General features: G+C 42.5%; 1 protein-coding gene across 1 annotated transcript in view; it reads left to right on the top strand.

Annotated features, from left to right (window-relative positions):
* Positions 1-19,596, top strand: part of ppef2a (protein phosphatase with EF-hand domain 2a) — a 64,265-nt gene that overhangs the window by 21,151 nt on the left and 23,518 nt on the right. The window contains exons 7-13 of the mRNA XM_063043489.1: positions 4,396-4,442; positions 9,614-9,780; positions 11,226-11,262; positions 11,363-11,512; positions 12,280-12,654; positions 14,986-15,171; positions 15,878-16,020. Coding sequence (XP_062899559.1) covers positions 4,396-4,442; positions 9,614-9,780; positions 11,226-11,262; positions 11,363-11,512; positions 12,280-12,654; positions 14,986-15,171; positions 15,878-16,020 — 1,105 coding nt within the window. The remainder of the gene's footprint in view (positions 1-4,395; positions 4,443-9,613; positions 9,781-11,225; positions 11,263-11,362; positions 11,513-12,279; positions 12,655-14,985; positions 15,172-15,877; positions 16,021-19,596) is intronic.

Genomic DNA, 19,596 nt, shown 5'->3' with positions numbered 1-19,596 from the left:
GCTTTTTAGGTGTATCTGGTGCAAAGGTACTGCTTCAGTCCCTTTCCCAACGCCTTTTATCACACTGATCTCCCCAGTCTGGGTCTCTGAACTAAAGTCTAACACACTCTTTAAGATCAATGACTGACAAGCTCCAGTGTCTCTCCAGATCCGTACTGAAACTGGGTTTAACCCCTCCTTCACTGACACCAATCCGGCCAAGATAAACTTCTCGCGCCCTTCCTGAACAGCCAGTCGGAACTGTCGTTTTTGCTTTCCCCATCTCCTTCTTTGGGGCAAAGCACCTGGACGCAAAGTGACCAGCTTTCCCACAATTATAGCATACGACCCCAGGAGACTTCCTACCAAACTGCTCCCGGTCTACCTTATCCTTCTCACTAGTCCCCGGCTTACTTTCTGACTTTTCTGGCGGACTCCCTCCGCCCTCTTGACTACCCTTCTGGTAGCTTTTACTCGGGGTAAACTTCGCTTTGTGCGTTAACGCGTATTCATCCACTAACTTAGCAGTTGCGGCTAAGGTTTCTGCCTCTTTCTCATCTAGATAGGGCCTCATACCTTCAGGGACACAACCTTTAAACTGCTCAATCAGTATTAGCTGCAGCAGTCTGTCATAATCCCCATTGACCCCTTTTGAGGCGCACCAATGCTCACAATACATCTGCATCTCATGGGCAAACTCTAAATACGTGCGGTCCCACTGCGTCCTCACATTCCGGAACCTCTGTCAGTATGCCTCCGGGACCAACTCATAAATCCTGAGTATAGCCTCTTTCACCACATCATACCTCTGGGCATCTTCTGCGGACAATGCCGAGTAAGCTTGCTGGGCTTTTCCTTTAGTACGCTCTGAAGCAAAACAGCCCACTTATTCCTCAGCCAGTCCTGACTTGCAGCGACTTTTTCAAAATGTAGAAAGTATCGATCAACATCGGCCTCCTCAAATGGGGGAACCAGCCTAACCTCCTGGGTCGCCCTGAACCCTCCACCTTGGTTCGGCATGGGCCCCTGCGCTAGTGTCATCCTTAACTTCTCCAGCTCAAATTCCCTTTCCCTCTGTTTCTCTCTCGCTTCTCGTTCTAACTGCCTGTCCCTCTCTTCTCGTTCTAACTGCCTGTCCCTCTCTTCTCGCTCTAACTGCCTGTACCTCTCTTCTCGCTCCAGCTGTTTTACCCAGAAATCGTGCTCGAGTCTCAATTTTTCCATCTGCAGCTGCACTGCTTCTCCACCAGGTTTGCCCATAGATACCACCTCCAGCTCCCCTTGGGGAAACACACCTTTAGATACATAATGCCCAATGATAGCTCTGTGCATCTCCACTCTCCTCATTGTCGACTTCCCATTAAAAAGATTCAACCGTTTGGCAACAGTTGCCAACTCTGATTTCCTGGCATCCTCTAATGCCTCCAAGGTTGGCGCCTTTAGAAATTCCTCAATCTCCATTTCTGCTGTTTGCTCTTTCTTTCTTTCGGGAATTTTAACCCAATCAATTTACCCAGTCCCAAATTTGGTGTTCAAAATCGCAGACGAGATCCCCACTTATGTTACGTACCCCGTAACTGGGTTGTCAAACCAGCAGAAATGGACCACGTGTTGGAGTCTGGTTTAACAGAAACTAATAAAGTTTTATTAAAGTTTTATTAAAGAAATAAGTAACACAGTACTGTAATCGTAACCAGGTTAGAGAACCAGGTTCCTGCCGATCATCCCTTTTCACCCTGTCAGTCTATGGTTGGTTCCCTCGAACCAGACCTCTAACTCCCACCAACTTGTGGGGGGCACACCGCTCTTCCAGGGTCTCGTTATCTCGTGATCTCGTGGTGTGTCTTGCCTTAGCAAACCTGCTCTTTTCATCCCCCTACTGGGGAATCGCCTGTCCATCAAACTTCAAACAGTTCAGGTTCAAAGCAACCAGTCTGTCAATATTCTGAAATGTGTTTCTTTCTCGTTAATCTCTCTCTTCTCTCTTATTAGCATTTTGAATGTTTCTCCATTGTCTCACTTATCTCTCTCTCATTAGCATCAATCCTCTGATAACTTGGTTTTTCGTCACAGGGTGCAGAGGAGATTTACAAGGATGTTGCCTGGATTGGGGAGCATGCCTTATGAGAATAGGTTGAGTGAATGCGGCCTTTTTTCCTTGGAACGACGGAGGATGAGAAGTGACCTGATAGAGGTGTATAAGATGATGAGAGGCATTGATTGTGTGGATAGTCAGAGGCTTTTTCCCAGGGCTGAAATGGCTAGCATGAGAGGGCACAGTTTTAAGGTGCTTGGAAGTAGGTACAGAGGAGATGTCAGGGGTAAGATTTTTTTACATAGAGAGTGGTGAGTGCATGGAATAGGCTGCCGGCTACGGTGGTGGAGGCAGATACAATAGGGTTTTTTAAGAGACTCCTGGACAGGTACATGGAGCTCAGGAAAATAGAGGGCTTTGGGTAACCCGAGGTAATTTTTCAGGTTAGGACATGTTCGGCACAGCCTTGTGGGCTGAAAGGCCTGTATTTTGCTGTAGGTTTTCTTTTTTTTTTGTAATTTATTTTTTATTGAAGTTCATCATCAAACAAAACTTTCCATAAGATGTATTTCAGATACTGTACATATATATCATAGAGTCATATTTGTCACAAATCTGCACATAATATTTATCTAAGTTATACACTCATAGAAAGGAGAGGAAAGAAAGAACAATCAAAAGAAGAAAACTATGTACAAAGTAGAGAGTGATTTTTTTTTACAACATATTCATTGACTTGTGAGAATAAATTCAGGCCTATGAGGTGTTATGTAGTTAAACCATTTTTCCCAGTGTGAATCAAATTGTTCCAACTTATGATTAACAGATGCTGTTATCTTCACCATTTTGTAAATGTCCATTGTAATTTTCATCCATACGTTTAAAGTTGGGCTCTCCTGTGATGACCATTTCCTGGTAAGGGTCTTTTTACCAGCCACCAGCAGTATATTCATTAAATATTTATCTCTTTTCAACCATTCTTGAGGTACATACCCAAAATATATGGTCTTACTCTCTAAGGGTATTTCACATTTAAAGATGTATTGTAGGGCATTATGTGTCCTCCAATAGTTTTTGATATCAGGGCATTCCCAGAAAATATGATAATGGTTTGCATTTTGATTTCCACAATTTCTCCAGCAAACAGGGAGGTTACTATCATAATGGGATTTCTGAGAGGGTGTAATCAAATATCTTATCAAGTTTTTCCACCTGAACTCCCTCCATTTCTGTGAACTGGCACACTTCCATTGATACTTCCATATTATTGTCCATTCTTCCTCAGATATTATTATCCCTCCTTCCTTCTCCCATTTTGTTTTAATGTATGAAGTCGAATGTGTTTTAAGATTTGACAGACCCTTATACACGCTTGAAATTATTCTACTACCATTGTCTGAATTATATGCTTTTCTAAATATCTCTGTCAAACATGTACTTGCCTTGGTTACATTTTTAACCGTGCTATTAATATACTGTTGCATCTGTAAATAATGATAAAAGTCTTGTTTTTCTAATAAGTGTTTCTCATTGAGCATTTCAAAACTGAACAGTATTTCTTCTTTCATTATATTGCCAAATAGCTGTTATTCCTTTAGCTGTCCAGTCCTTAAATCTAGCATCCGCTTTGTTTGGCGTAAAATCCAAGTCATATGCACACCATTTAACAATTGCAGTGTCCCTCTCTAGTTTATATTCTTTTATAATTGTTTTCCATATTTTCAGAGTCCATTTCACCCATGGGTTATCAATAATATTTATGTAACTTTGTAGGTGTGCTGTCGGTTTTCTGTGTTTCTATGTTATCTTTTCTCATCCACTGAAGGCATTGACTCATGCTCAGTTATGGCCTCATGTATTCTAGCTATTTCTCTTAGCTCATGTACTGTATGTGGAGATACTTCTTAAGAGATCCAGATAAAGATCGTGCTGGCAACCTGTTCACCTATGGATTGCAAGTTTAGCCGCCTTCCAATTTGTCCTCTCTTCAACGTAATGCCTTTTCATCCATGAGAATAAGTTTTACATAATCGGTGTGGCACATTTCTATGTTAGATAAATGGCTCAACTCCAATGAAATCGTTTGAATTAAAACAATAATTTCTGTGCTAATAGCTATTGTCCAGCATTCAGTTCTAAAGTTGTTTATACTAGTCCAAAGTATTTGTTATTAGATTTCAAGAGACTCACGGATTCTTAACCTGTATATTGTATTCTTTATAGGCAAATTGACTGGAATTCTGTGCCATACCAGCAGGAACTGTTCTTGTTTTAGATTTCCAGTTATCACAGATAATCCTTTTCTACATATAATCTTTGAATATATTCTTCTTTGTTGAAATATTGCATGAAATCTAATATTTTTTCTATTGAATTTATAGGTGATTTGCATGGCAAATTGGATGATTTATTTTTAATATTCTACAAGGTATGAGTTTTGAAAGCTCATTGTTAATGTACTAAATGCATGCCTAATGTTTTAGAAAACATCACCATCTTATCTGTTACTATTATTAAACCAAGCTTATTTTAATGGCTTCTATCTGTCCTTTAACTTTTTCTTCTTCAATGTTCAATTTTAGGTGTACTTAGAATTTACAACCCTATAACAGAATTTAAACCTGATGCAATTCTCAACTACAACACTGTACCTTAGAAATAACTTTATTTGTTTACAATCTGGATTAAATTACATTGGGCTTTTCAAGGGTTTTTTTTTTCTCTCAATGTAAATGGCGTGCACTTACTACTCAGTACTCCAAAGGATTTTGTATTAGGATAATGGAAATGATATAGTGATGTCCGATCACAAATCCAATTGAAAATATGACACGCAGAGCACAGAAATGGATGTTCTGCCGGTCGTATCCAATCTGATCTTTTTGCCCATTTACATTAATCCCATTTGCCTGAAAAGTTTTATACCTGTGCTTGCCTACTTAAAAAGGTTTGCCTAAGTACCTTTTCCACATGGAAATTATATCTGATACCATCACCTCCTCTGTGAGCATATTCCACATATCAACCAATCCCAGTGTGAGAAATAAACTTACCCTCAGATTCACTTTAAAACTCCTATCTCACCTTAAAGCCACACTTTTTGATATCCATGCCATGGGAAAAATACCTTGAATATCCTCCCTTTCTTGCCAGGAAATGTAGAGGAGGCTTGGCCCAAAAGCAGAGCAGCTGAGACGATTTAACGGTAAATGATATTTTATTGATAAACTGCAAAATAATCAGCCACAAGAGGCTGCAAAACAGCTGAGAACAGATACTTAACACGACAAGGCAATAAGGTAACTGAAGGCTAGGAGCCTGGTTGAGGCTGGCTGGTTCAGTGGGTGAACGAAGGGCTGTGGAGGGGAGCTGGGTTTAAATAGGTTGCAGGTGATGAGTTGGAAACAAGTGGCAGGTGACTCCTGTTAGCTGGTTGGAGACTGGGAGGTGCCTGCCTGTGCAGGCTCCCAACGGCCCAGGATGATCCCGATAGACCCAGTGGAACCCCTTAGTGAGCAGTGGATCTAAGATAAAACTGGACGGCATCCATCACCTGACCTGTAGGTCATACCATTCCCAGTTGGCCAGGTATTGCACACCCTGCCCCTCAACTGGCGAAATGTTTACACTGGACCACGTTCTTCAGTTCTAGAAGTGCAGACTCCGGTGGGTTGAGAGGTCCATAGACAACGGGCTCAAGGCAGGACATGTGGAAAGTAGGTGTGATCCCAAGGGTCGGTGACAGCTGGAGTCCGTAAGTGACTAGGTTGATGCGATGGGTAAAGGGACCAATGAACTGAGGCAAGAGCACAGGGGTAGATCATGGGTGGATAGGCAGACACGGTCCCCAGGCCAGAGTAGTCTGGCTGGGCACTGACAGCAGTAGGTGCAGTTGCCAGCTAGGGTGGCCCCCAGTGCCTTCTTTCAAACTTTCCAGCATTAGCAAACCAGGGACCTACACCGTTGGCTCTTCCATGGGGAACAACATCAGGTGGTAGCCATGAAGCACTGGACCCCAGGCATCGGGGGACTGGTAGGGACCAGAGATCTGCTGGCTGGAGGAGTTCGACAGGGCACAGCTGAGGGCAGGAAGCGGTGAACTGACATACATCTGCAATCATGGTGGGCTTTGCAGAAAATCTGGAGTCCACCCTGCACCTGGATGGCTGGAGAGGGTTGAGGAGTGGGCCCACTGGGATGCCTGGCCACCAGAGTGTGCATGCTGATGTCAGCTGTGTTGGCTGGAGCCGGCTTGTGCTGTAGGGCCTGTCGAATCCAATTCTCAAGATCCCGAACAATCAGGGCTAGGATCTGCAAGAATGGAATGATGTGGTGAGGGTCGATCTCCATTCCAACTGGGTCGAACTATCATGACAGGGTGTCCGCCTTAGTGTTCTTGGAGCCAGGTCGGTAGGAGAAGGTGAAGTTGAATTGCTTGAAGAAGATGGCTCAGCGAGCCTGATGTGGGTTGAGTTGGTGGGTCAGTTGTACGGATATGAGGTTCTGGTTGTCAGTCCAGATCTAGAATGGCTAATTGTTTCCCATCAGCCAATGTCTCTAGTCCCTTAATCTCCATTTAATGGTGACTAGCTCCCTGTCTCCTACTTCATAACGGTACTCCATAGACTTGAACTTGAGCAAGAAGGCGGCACAAGGGTCTGGTTCTCACTGGGAGGGGATGAATCTGTCAGATATATCCACCTCTACCACAAAAGGTCTGGAGGGGTTCGGATGGTGGAGATTGGGAGCGATGGTGAAGTTCCTCAAAAGCATGGTCTGCAGCTGCAAAGTAGGTTGTCCATGAGGTAGGTGATTTGGTGAGGGAGGTGAGAGGAGCAGCCACTTTGGCTGTAGTTCCTGATGAAGCTATAGTAGAAGTTGGAAAAACACTGCAGTTGTTTGAGGGAGCATGGAGAGAGAACAGAAGAGATTCACCAAGATCTTCTCTGGATCAGTTTTCTTTAAATATGCGGAGAGATTGGCCTGTTAGCTGGTCAGACCCAGTCAACAACCTTGCACACTTATTCAGGGTCCATGGTTGTGCCTTGGGGTGAAAGGACATAACCCAGGAAGGTAATGACTGGGGTGTGGAACTGGCGTTTCTCTGACTTGCAGTACAGCCGGTTTTTGAGGAGATGCTGAAGGACTGAATGGATGTGACAGAAATGGTCTTGGAGAAGAAGAGGATGTCGTCGAGGCAGACGAACACATACCTGTGTTTATTATCAATGTCGCACTTCAACTCATTACTCTGGCTGAAATTTTCCACCATCATCTTGCCTGTCCTTCTCACAGTTTCACTATACAAGCATCTGTGTGTTTGTCCATCGTCAACGTCGATGAAGACCTCGACACCATTATGATGGTGTTGAGACTAGCGCGTGATTTGGATTTAAGTGAGGGAGAGTTGCGCAGCGTCAGCCTCACTCTCTCTTCCCAATTCCCATCTGGATCCAGTGGCAAGACAGAGTCAAGACAGCTGGAGATGGGACTAGGTGCAGTGGATGACCAGGACGTCTTCTGTGTCTTGTCCTGCTCTACATGTTCCACAACGCTTGCAGAGACTGCCTTCTTGACCATTGGACCTTCCATTGGTCTCGTCTGCTCAATTCGCCGGAGTCTCTCTTCACATGCTGGGATAGACACAGCATCAACTTGTGTACCAACTGCCCCATCCTCGGCCCTATCACTCCGGTTCCCAGCTAGTTCATTACACAACACCCACAATGTGTTGTTGGCATTTTCAGGAAACTGTGGACTTGGACTCTTTAGTTTTTTTATCCCTCAACATTCCTCAGAGCCCATTCAATTGCTGTATATGTTCTACCCCTATTTGATTTCCCAAAACACATCACTTTGCACTTGCTGGGATTAGATTCCATTTGCAGTTGCTAATCTGACTCATAAAGTTGCTATTTGGACATAACAAAGTCTTAATCTTGCTTGCGAATGTTTCTGCTCTTACATCCGTCACTAGTCTTTGTCTAAAAGACTCAAGATGTAGTCACAACTTTCCCACAAAGGTATACATTGTATTGACTTTCCACTTACTGCAAACTAACATGATACATGATACAGACCCTCAACTCCAGAGGTCGATGTATGTAGTTACTGTGTAAAGCAAGGCCATTTTCACTGGTGAAAATACTATTCACTGATTGCTGGACAGAGAAAGAGACGACATTACGCTCTGTTTTTGAATGGAAGGATTTCCTGGAGTTCAGCTGGTTATTTATGCGACTTGTAGAGCCACCTGGGCCCTGAGTTACTTGAAACGTGCTGGTCTCATTCTGATGCCCAGAGAGCCGTAACACAGAACCACACAGGTCAGTGTTTGTCCTAGGTGGTAAGGAAATTCTCAGTGCATGGTTGGTTTATTTGAAGGTCAAGGTTGACTTGGAAGCTGTCTCTGAGGAGTCCAAGGCTGTCTGTCTGCCACCTTGCCCAATGACACTCTTAAAAGAATCAACATGTCACAAGGCAAGTGCAGCTGTAACCACCGCTGCTGCCTGTCTTCTAATATTGTGTGTGGGGGGTGGGTGTTTTGTTTTCTGGAGTCTGCAAGGCAGAAGTGTGATAAAGTGACCTGTTTTCTAGTGATAAATATGTAGAATTGGCCCTGAGGCGCTTCATGTTAGATCTGGAATGGGTAAACAAACAGTCTCCTGTTTCTGCAGTGGTTTTAGTCGTTGAATCTGCTCCCACTCAACCACCTGTCCAACTACCCTGCTTCCCGTCTCTATGGGACTGCTGTACATCCTTGACCATCCGGGTATTTAGTGCTCAGAAATTATACTTTGGTCCATCGTTCTACACCCAGCCACAACATAACTGCTTGCTCCTGCTGTCCTTTGACATTGCCGCAGCAAACAGCACAATCCCAAGCCTGCACATCTAGACATAACCCTCCACCCCCGGAACCACCCGTCATCCAGGTTTCAGCCGACTGCAGATGATCAGCTCAGAACGTACCCTTCCATTCACACTTCCCTCGCCTACCACGTGCAGGGTCAATCAAATCCATGCTAGAGCTTGCCAAGGTGACCAGAGTGCCTGGAGTATGGTTAAGGCACTGGGAGGCATTGCACATTCATCTGTTCATTTTAATCTAGTCAGTAAGGAGTGCAGCACAAGAGCTTAGGAGCAGGAGACCCAGGTTCCCATCTAAGTTAGACCCATCTTCCCACACTCAGCCTATCTCCAGCCAGCCATCACCTGGAGCCTGCCCTACCATGTCAAACTCCTCATGAGACCGTAAGGTTAGCTGTCATTCTTTTACCTTCCAGACGATACGGTATTGTAGCCCTTATAATCACATTTAGAATCAGAGTAGTTGGAGTGAGCTTTCTTTTTAACTGATACTTCTTCAGACCATTGAACAGATGACCAAGGAAGGGAAGCTGTTATCAGATAGTGTGTGAAGTGGCCCATATTGATTTAAAGAAACTGAAAATCAGCAGAGTTATGATTTTCACCCATTTAACCATGTTGAAATTATCCAGTTACATGACAAATAGGTTATATGTTGCTGCACTAATCACTATTTATGTAATTTAAAACATTTCTCATTACTAACCTGATTTTTTTTCCATTAACCAGAATGGGCTTCCATCTCCAGAGAAGGTGTATGTCTTTAATGGAGACTATGTTGACAGAGGGAAGCATTCTATTGAGATTCTCCTGATCCTGTTTGCATTTCTACTTGTCTATCCAAAAGGAATCTATTTAAACAGAGGCAACCATGAGGATCATATCATCAACTTAAGGTGCAAACTCAGCAAAATCCATTCATTATTTATGTTGGGTGCCTGCATTGTGTTTTCAATGAATCTGTTGATCCTACAGAGCAGTAAGACTGCAGTGCCTGTGGGACCACTAGAGTTTCAGGAGGGCTATGTGGGATCAACCAGAATCCCAGCTCCTGATCACCATCTAGTGGGCACCTTTGGACCAATACCTATCAGTAACAAGGGGTGAGGAGAATTGAGCTATTAGTGAAACTTTGTATGTACCTTATCAAGGCATAATCTGTCAAAGGCAGATAATTACTTGAATAAAGTAAAAAAGACAACACTGGACAACAATTTGTCTTCTAAAGTGTTGCTTCCTCAGAATTTTTCTTTTGTTTTGTAATTTATTTTTTATTTTAGTTCATTAGCAAACAAAACTTTCCATAGGATGTATTTCAGATACTGTACATGTATATCATATAGTCATATTTGTCACAAATCTCCACATAATACTTATCGGTGGTATACACTTATAGAAAGGAGAGGAAAGAAAGAACAATCAAAAGAAGCAAACTATGTACTATAGGGAGTGATCTTTTTTTTACAACATATTCATTGACTTGTGAGAATAAAATCAGGCCTATGAGGTGTTATGCAGTTAAACCATTTTTCCCAGTATGAATCAAATTGTTCCAATTTTTATTTGTTTTAATAGACTGCTTGAAGCTGAACACAAATATAATTTCAGACTACTTGTATCACATAGGAATTTGAAGAAACAAGAAATTAACTTATATTGGATTATTATTATTGCACAACAGTGCTGACATTTTGCAATATTTCAACTAAGCTAAAACTGTTTTGTTGACGATTTTTGTTTGTACTCAGTGTCTGAGTGTCCAACAATAATCAGCCAGCACTGAAGGATTCCAGTTGCCCTGATACCGTTTCTCCATGACTGCAATGTCCTGGTGAAACCTTTCAACATGCTCATCACTGACAGTACCAAGATTTGCAGGGAAGAAGTCTAAAAATGTGAGGAGCCCAAGCTCTGTCTTGGTGGCCAATCTTACTTCCAAAGTAGGCTCATAGGTTTTTCCACTGAGGTTGGGTGAGACTAGAACTAGACATCATGAACAAAGGGTGAAAGGTGAAATGTTTAAGGGAACATGAGAGAGATCTTCACTCAGAAGATCGTGAGAGTGTGGAATGACTGCAGCGGAAGTAGCAAATACAGAGTTGATTTCAACATTTAAAGGAAATTCGGATAGGTACATAGATGAGAGAGACATGGAGGGCTATGGTCCAGGTACAGTCGATGGGACTAGGCTGATTAATAGTTCAGCACGACTAGATGGGCCGAAGGTCCTGTTTGTGCTGTAGTGTTCTATGACCTAGACTCTTATCGATGAGTCTTATTGAACAATTTTTATTTCTTGAAACCTAATTCATTCAGTTATCACTGTATTTCACTATTCCAGGTATGGATTCACAAAGGAAGTGATGCAAAAATACCAGGTGAATATTTGACTTATTTCTGTGACTTTCCTGAAAACATTGATAAAGTTATCTTTGTTTATTTGAATACTATTTGCTTAGGATTTCTATATTTGTTTAGGTGCATGGAAGTAGAATATTGAAATTACTGCAGAGCGTATTCAGTTGGTTGCCATTAGCCACTGTCATAGATGAAAAGGTTTTGGTAATACATGGAGGTATTTCAGAAACAACAGATTTGAACTTCTTGGGCAAAATTGACAGACATAAGGTACAGTCTGACCTTTAACGTAACATTAAATGTTTGAGGTATAAAAGAACAGCATATCATTTTGTTTTGAAAAGAATACTTTATTATTTTCTTTAAATTGGCATTATTTTATTTAAATATACTGTAAAGTTTCAGTTGATCAACAAAGCTTTCCTTCTTCATGTGCCTAGAAAATCTTCCAGGCTTCAAATGTTCTGGATCTTTGTTCTCCTCCAGCTCTGACCTCCTATACATCCTCAGATTTAAGAACTCTGCCACTGGCAGTAGTGTGTCCTGAGCTGATTTGGTTCCAGGTTCCAGAATTCCTCATCCAAACTTCTTAAAGCTCTCTCTGCTCCAAATATATTCCTCAGAACCTATCAATTTCTTTAGCCAGAGGATGACAAATCAATGGAGTTCATTGTCAACAGGGCTGAGGAGGCCATATCATTGGATGCTTTCAAAGCAGAGATTGATACATTCTTGACTAGTTAGGGGGTTAAGGGTTACGGGGAGAAGGCAGAAGAATGGAGTTGAGAAACAATTTAAAAAAGCCATTTGAAAATGGTGGAATCAGCTTCTCTATTTTCTGGTCTTAAGTTTCTAGTTGTTGGAATTAACATCTTACTTTGTGGTTGTTGCAAAAAAGCTTTTATGTTATTGGTATCACTTTTACTAAATTCTATAAATATAAATTGTTGTTATTGAAACAAGGCTCATTAAATGCAATGAAAGCAGATGGATAGAAGAATGGTTCTTTCTAACAACAAACTTGTCCACTGTGATAGTATGTTTCAACCTTGAGGCCCCCTGAAAGGAGGAGAATCGAATGGAACAAACACGTCTCAGATCAGGAGCAACACTTTGGTGAGAACAGTGAGCACCATGTGAAACCCAAGCGAACTCCAAGGAATAACTCCATTTCTGACACCCTTAGTCTTCATGCTCACACAGATGACAATCTGAGGAGGAAGAGTTCCAGCACAATATATGCCGAGAGAAAAGAAATCACTAAAAGAGTGCAACGTTCAGTTGAAGAGGAATTAGAAAAATGCCGAAGACAAGTGGGTTTCAGCAATCTGTATGAAGATCCTAAATCTGTAACACTACCAGATTCAGATTCTTGTGAATTCTTTGACTCAGATGAGCATGAAAGGAAGCAGGTAAGTTCCACTATATTAAATGCTTGTCAATATACTTCAGTCATAAAGTAGCATGGGCAAAGGTTGGATTGCATCACTGCGAAGTGAGAAAACTGTATGAAGTAGAGAGGTGATTATTTCCTTACCTCAAAGGCATTCGAGAGTAATAAAAAGGCAGATACCAAGACAGTGAATCAAATGGGTTGTGAAGTCTCCTTCTTTGAACCAGCCTTGCAATGTTTAGAGATGGGGTTGGGGGGAGGGGGAAGCTTAATGGTTGAATATTCATTGTGGTCACATTTGGGTGTAAATGTGGGTGTACTTGCTTGAAACATCCAGCTACTGGAAGGAGAAATCGATATTCATGACATCAGGTTGGAGGCTACCCAAATGGAATATAAGGTGTCGCTCCTCAACTCTGAGGCTGGCCTCATCGTGGCACAAGAGGTGGGTATGGACTGACATTTTGGAATGAGAATGGAAATCAGAATTAAAATGTTGGGCCACCAGGAAGTTCCACTTTTGGTGACAAAACGGTCCCGTAATTTACGAAGGGTTTCACCAATGTAGAGGAGGCGGCATTGGGAGCACCGGACACAATAGATCACCCTAGCAGATTCGCAGGTGAAGTGTTGATTCACGTGGAAGGACTGTTTGGGGCACTGAATGGAGGTGAGGGAGGAGGTGACTGGGCAGGTGGAGCACTTTGGCCACTTTTTGGGATAAGTGCCAGGAGGGAGATTAGTGTGGAGGGATGAATGGAGAAGGGAATAATGGAGACAGTGATTGTTGAAAGTGGGGGGGGGGGGAAGATGAAGATTTGTTTGATGGTGGGTACCCTTCAGAGGCGCCAGAAGTTGTGGAGAATGATATGTTGGATGTGGAGGCTCATACTGTGGTAGGCAAGGACAAGAGGAACTCTATCATTGTTAGGGTGGTGGAAAGATGGGGTGAGCGCGGATGTTCGGGAAATAGAGAAGATGTGTGTGAGAGCAGACAGTGAATGTTATGTTTGGAAATCTAAAATTTGCTCATTTCTACTGACACACTCATGCAGAAGAAAAAAATAAACATCTAAAACACATTTATATAAAAAATCCAGGGTGTCTATGACCTTTACCCAGTACCGTATCTCAACTCCAGAACTATTCCAACTGGTGTTAGGGTGGAAGCACATTAAACAGATTAGAGACATTTGCAACATAGTCTCTTCTACCACTTGGTGAAATGCTTTGAACTGATGACATAAAGTCTAACATTGTAACCACTTCAATGATACAGTACCATTCAAAGAGTGCTTGCTTTATCTTTAAACTTGCTATTCTGTTTCATGTTTTCAATGACAACTGTTTTTCTGACTCCTAACATCATGAACAATAACTATTCATTTGTAGCTTTTAGAATAACATATGCTCTATTTGCCTGATAATCTGCATTTAAAAGGATTTTATGGATCTTGTTAGCAGGGTCAACGTTAATTGCCCTTTTATATCTGCCCTTCAGAAGGTGTTGGTTAGCCATGTTCTCACATCACTGCATTCTTTCAGGTGAAGGTACAATTGGGAGTACTGGGACCTTCAGGATTTAGATCTCTGATGAGGAAGGCCAGTGGAGAGGAATCCACAAGCGGTGGTGATCCTGTAGATGTAAATGTAGTCTGCAATTCTACTATAATCAGCCAAGCAGTCACCGTATCTTATTGGGAGCAGACTGTGTAAAACTGCCTGTGGATGTATGCGATTTCTTGAAGTAGTTTGCATAAGATCAGCTATTGCTGAAAAGAGGGATTGTAGAATTGGTCCTGAATTATGGGAGGCCAGGTGATGGACCAAATGGCTTCTCAGGATTTGTGGTTATTGTTTACATGCATTAATGTTTTCCAAAAGTCAACCCAAATAATTGCTCACATACAACAAAAGATTCTGCTGTTGCTGGAAATCCAGAGCAACACGCACAACATGCTGGAGGAACTCAGCAAGTCAGGCAGCCTCTAAGGAAAGGAATAAACAGTCAGGATTGAAAAGCAAGGAAGAAGCCAGAATAAGAAAGTGGGGTAGTGGAGCAGGTGAAAGGTGAAAGCAGATGTGGGGGAAGGTGGATGTGTGGGGAGGTGGGATGAGGTGGGAGAGGGAGATAGGTGGAAGAGCTAAAGGATTGCTGTCTGTTATTTCTCATTCCTACTTGCTGTTACTACTTTGAACCATGACAGACCCCACGTTGACAGTGCTCCAGTAGACGTGTTAAGTCATCAGTCCTGGGATCCAGATTTAAAGGATATTAAAAGAGGTTGTGAATAACAACGGAATTAACAGCTCATTTAGAAATTGTAAACGTTCTTTCTTTCTTCTTGAGATTGTGGACATTTTATGGAGTGACCCGATGCATCAGGAAGGCTGCATTGCAAACTCTGTCAGAGGAGGCGGGTGCTACTTCGGACCCGATGTGACAGAGAAGATCCTGCAAAAGCACAATTTGCAACTCTTGATCAGGTCCCATGAGTGCAAACAAGAGGGCTACGAGTACTGCCACAACCAAAAGGTATGAATACACATCCGTTCAGCCCAGTGAAAGGAACACCACTGCCACCCCAGCTCAAAGTGAGTCCAGTCCTACTTGCAACACCACAGTCCCACCAGTTTGAACTTGACCATTTATAATATCAGCAGGTAATGAGCTTCTGCACATGACATTGGGGCATTGTGCAAAATAAATGGGAACAAACATTTTAATGAAAAATTAGAGATTGGTTTTATGTGTGACTTTATAAAATTACTTATGTTTCCAACATATTCTCACAAATAATGGGAAGTGTGTTTTTTTCTTTAGCATGCATTGTTCTAAATGTAACACTGCAAATGCCTGGTTCACAGAGCTGAGAGAAATGGCTGTTGCTTTCTCACAGTTCCAGAGACCCAAGCTCAACACTGACCGATGGAAGTTTGCACATTCTCTCTGTGATCATGGGGGTTCCCTCGGGTACCCTGGCTTCCTCCTAAAGATGTGCTGGTTAATTGGTTAATCGGAAATATGACAGCCCCCATGTTGTGGGATGCTGCAGTCAGTGAGTGCCTGCTTATCATATGAGGTGATCTTCCCTAGTGCCACTTGCCCATTGAGATGGGCACTTGGGCACAATCCAGGCATAGCTGAGAAACAGCTTGGCCAAACTACTCCAATGATGAATGTGCTTTGTTTCTAAGACAGTCAGTTCATAGATGACATTGTCAATTTGATATCAATGCAGGTCTTGACCATATTTTCTGCTTCGAATTATTATGAAATTGGCAGCAACCGAGGAGCTTATGTGAAGCTTGGGCCTGACCTTGTTCCCCACCTTGTACAATACCAGGTCAATCAAAGCACTTCCAAGCTAACCTTGAGGCAAAGGTGGGTAAAATAAATGCAGCAGTAATCTCTGCACGATGAAGGTCAGACTGTATGTTACAGACAGACCTGCTGCTCCACCTCTCTAAAGTCCACCCACCACTATGACAAGGACATTGCAACATTGCAGCAGAATACACCGAGACAGAGGTTGGAACCAAGTCTGCCTTTGTAATGGGGGCAGCAAGTCTTAAATGGTAAATGGCTGAAACAGGACTGTGTGCTCTCCTTTTTCTTACATTCCACTTCAGGTGGGAGATACAGGGGTGATGGGATGGCAGGGGATGGCAGAGCAAGGCAGTCACCAAGAAGTCAAGTTGGCATTGCAGTGAACGTAGGTGCTCTGTGGAATGGTCACTTTCCCATTACCTTCCATCATTCATCAAAGAAAATCACATTAGAAATAAAGACACTGGTTGTGATTTTTTTCTTGCCAATGGGTTTTTCTCACAATTATAAACAACTGGGAATTAACTGTCAATACTGTCTGCTCAACACTTTGTATAAAAGGATAGGGCATGCATGTCTAGCCTTCCCAATTGTACCTGAAAATTGCAGGATTTAACTTGCATATCCAGCAGCCTTTCACGTTTCTGGCTAACAAGTGTCTCTTTCACTTATAAATGTACTTCAGGTGGACTCTAGTAATTAATGGGAAAGACCCAACATGTTATCCCCAGCACTTTCCCTCTCACTCAACCACCACCAAAATCAACAGATTTTGGAGCACTGAGGAAGGAAAGGGATACAGGATCAGGTGGGAAACCGGATTTTGAGAACGGTATCAGTCACAAACTTAGTAAAGGGTGGAGCAGCTGTATGCACAGTTCTTTGTTTTCATAATCTCAATATTTTCCAAGATTCAATTTCCCCTTTGACCTCAATACTGCAAAGCTTGTTAATCTCAAATGTACACCATTTTAGGCTTGGAGATCAAAGCTACATATAGTTCTCTAGCTGTAGTGGCATGCATAATTCCTTCCTTTATTTCTGCTTGCCGTCAGGCCAACATGCCATTACCATCCAAAGCTGCAGCTGAATATTAACTGCCCACATTTTACGTAAGAGTTGTGAATATTTCTTGTTCATATTGCCAAAGTAGTCATTCATAGTTATCACTTGTCAAGAGGCACCACAAACTGTAAGATGAACAAATTACCCCCAGCAGATAATGTTGCAACTTACTGCCTGTAATGCCTACTGGTGTTTAGGGAAATGTTGGTCCTCCATCTCTGCAACACACACAAAATACTGGAGGAACTCAGCAGGTCAGGCAACATCTATGAAAGAGAGTAAATAGTCGATGTTTCAGACCAAGACCCTTCATGAGTCCTGATAAGGGTCTCGGCCCGAAACATCGACTGTTTACCCTTTTCCATAGATGCTGCCTGGCCTGCTGAGTTTCTCCAGAAATTTGTACGTGCTGCTTGGATTTCCAGCATCTGTAGATTTTCTTGTGTTTGTCCTCCATCTCTGTCCGATCGAAACCAATTTTGGTCTTGGTGGCTTCCTTCATTGTGCCAGTGGCTTCCTCGCTGTTTTCACTACTGACAGCCATGCAAGTCCAGGTTGGAGACTCAGGAATACTGTTGCACTCAGATGTAGAAGGATTCTTCATTGCTGTTTCCATAACAGTTTTGTTTGTCCAGTCAGAGTTGTTATCCTTGAGCTGAACCCCCTAACCTGAAGGACCAATGGACCACTCTTAGTCTGGCCTATACCCTTTGACCTGTCTGGCATGGGTGACCCTAGCCAAAGCATAAACCCCTGATTCCAGCCAGCATTGCTCTCCTGGTCATTGTGGCACACAGAGCTCCAAACCACAACATGGCTGTGGTCTTCTTGGAGGCAGTTGCAAAGCCAGACAGAAATTGCAGGAAGCCAAAGTAAAATATTATACTTAATACTTTATTGTCACCAAACAATTGGTACTAGAACGTACAATCATCACAGCAATATTTAGATCTGCGCTTCACACTCCCTGGATTACAAATATTAAATATTAAAGATATAAAAAATAGTTAAAATTAGTAAATATTAAAAATTTAAATTATAACTCATAAATAGAAAATAGAGAAATGGGAAGTAAGGTAGTGCAAAAAAAAACCGAGAGGCAGGTCCGGATATTTAGAGGGTATGGCCAAGATCCGGGTCAGGATCCATTCAGCAGTCTTATCACAGTTGGAAAGAAGCTGTTCCCAAATCTGGCCGTACGAGTCTTCAAGCTCCTGAACCTTCTCCCAGAGGGAAGAGGGACGAAAAGTGTGTTGGCTGGGTGGGTCGTGTCCTTGATTATCCTGGCAGCACTGCTCCGACAGCGTGCGGTGTAAAGTGAGTCCAAGGATGGAAGATTGGTTTGTGTGATGTGCTGCGCCGTGTTCACGATCTTCTGCAGCTTCTTACAGTCTTGGACAGGACAACTTCCATTCCAGGCTGTGATGCACCCTAGAAGAATGCTTTCTACGGTGCTTCTATAAAAATTAGTGAGGGTTTTAGGGAACAGGCCAAATTTCTCTAGTTTTCTCAGGAAGTAAAGGCGCTGGTGGGCCTTCTTGGCATTGAACTCTGCTTGGTTGGACCAAGTCAGGTCATTTGTGATATTGACCCCGAGGAACTTAAAGCTTTTGACCTATTCTACTTGCACACCACCGATGTAAATTCGGTCGTGAGGTCCGCTACTCCTTTTGAAGTCAACAACCAATTCCTTCGTCTTGCTGACATTGAGGGATAGGTTACTGTCTTCGCACCATGCCACCAGGTTCTTAATTTCCTCTCTGTACTCAAACTCATCATTACCCAAGATACGGCCTACAATTGTTATTATGTTGGTTTTCCAAGGATCCCAATGCATTCTGAGTAACGTGACACTCAGAACTTAGTCAAACTAAATAATACAAGCTCATCTCACAGTACTGTATTGCAACTCTAGAACAATGGGTCTAATCGCAGACCAGGGTAATAAAGGCTAAGATCTTCAGAATAAAGTCCTCAAGTTATAAGAGGAAATTTGGGAATGCTGTACAACAATTAAATCAGAATCAGATTTATTATCATGGTTTTGGATGAGGTGAAGCTTGTTTTGCAGCAACAGTACAATGCAAAGACATAAAATCTATAACAAATTACAAAAAATAAATAGAGCTAAAGCAAGGAATAAAGTGTTCATGGGCCATTCAGAAACCTGATGGTGGAGGAGAAGAAGCTATTCTGAATTGGTGAGTGTGGGTCTTCAGGTTCATATAACTCCTACCCAATGGTAGTATGAGAAGAGACCATATTCAAGCTGTTTTACTCCCAACTTATCCTAAAGTTGCTGGGCTTCTAATTACACCCTTCTTCATAACTGCTGTGTCACAAGAGAGTGCAGGTGCTGGCATCTGGAGCAACACACACCAAAAGCTGGCGGAATTCAGGCAACATCTATGGATGGAAAATGAACACTTGCTGTTTCAGCACAAAACCCTTCATCAGGCTGAAAAGGAAGAGGGAAGATGCTAGAATGGTCTGATAGAAAATTATTGACCTGAAATATTAAGTTTCTCTCTGAGATGCTGTATGACTGCTGAATAGTTTCAGCTG

This window comes from Mobula hypostoma, chromosome 3 (genome assembly GCF_963921235.1).
Source record: "Mobula hypostoma chromosome 3, sMobHyp1.1, whole genome shotgun sequence".
In the NCBI taxonomy this organism is placed as follows: Eukaryota; Metazoa; Chordata; class Chondrichthyes; order Myliobatiformes; family Myliobatidae; genus Mobula; species Mobula hypostoma.
Note: the sequence above shows the minus strand (reverse complement) of the source record. Positions and strands in the feature narration are given on the sequence as shown.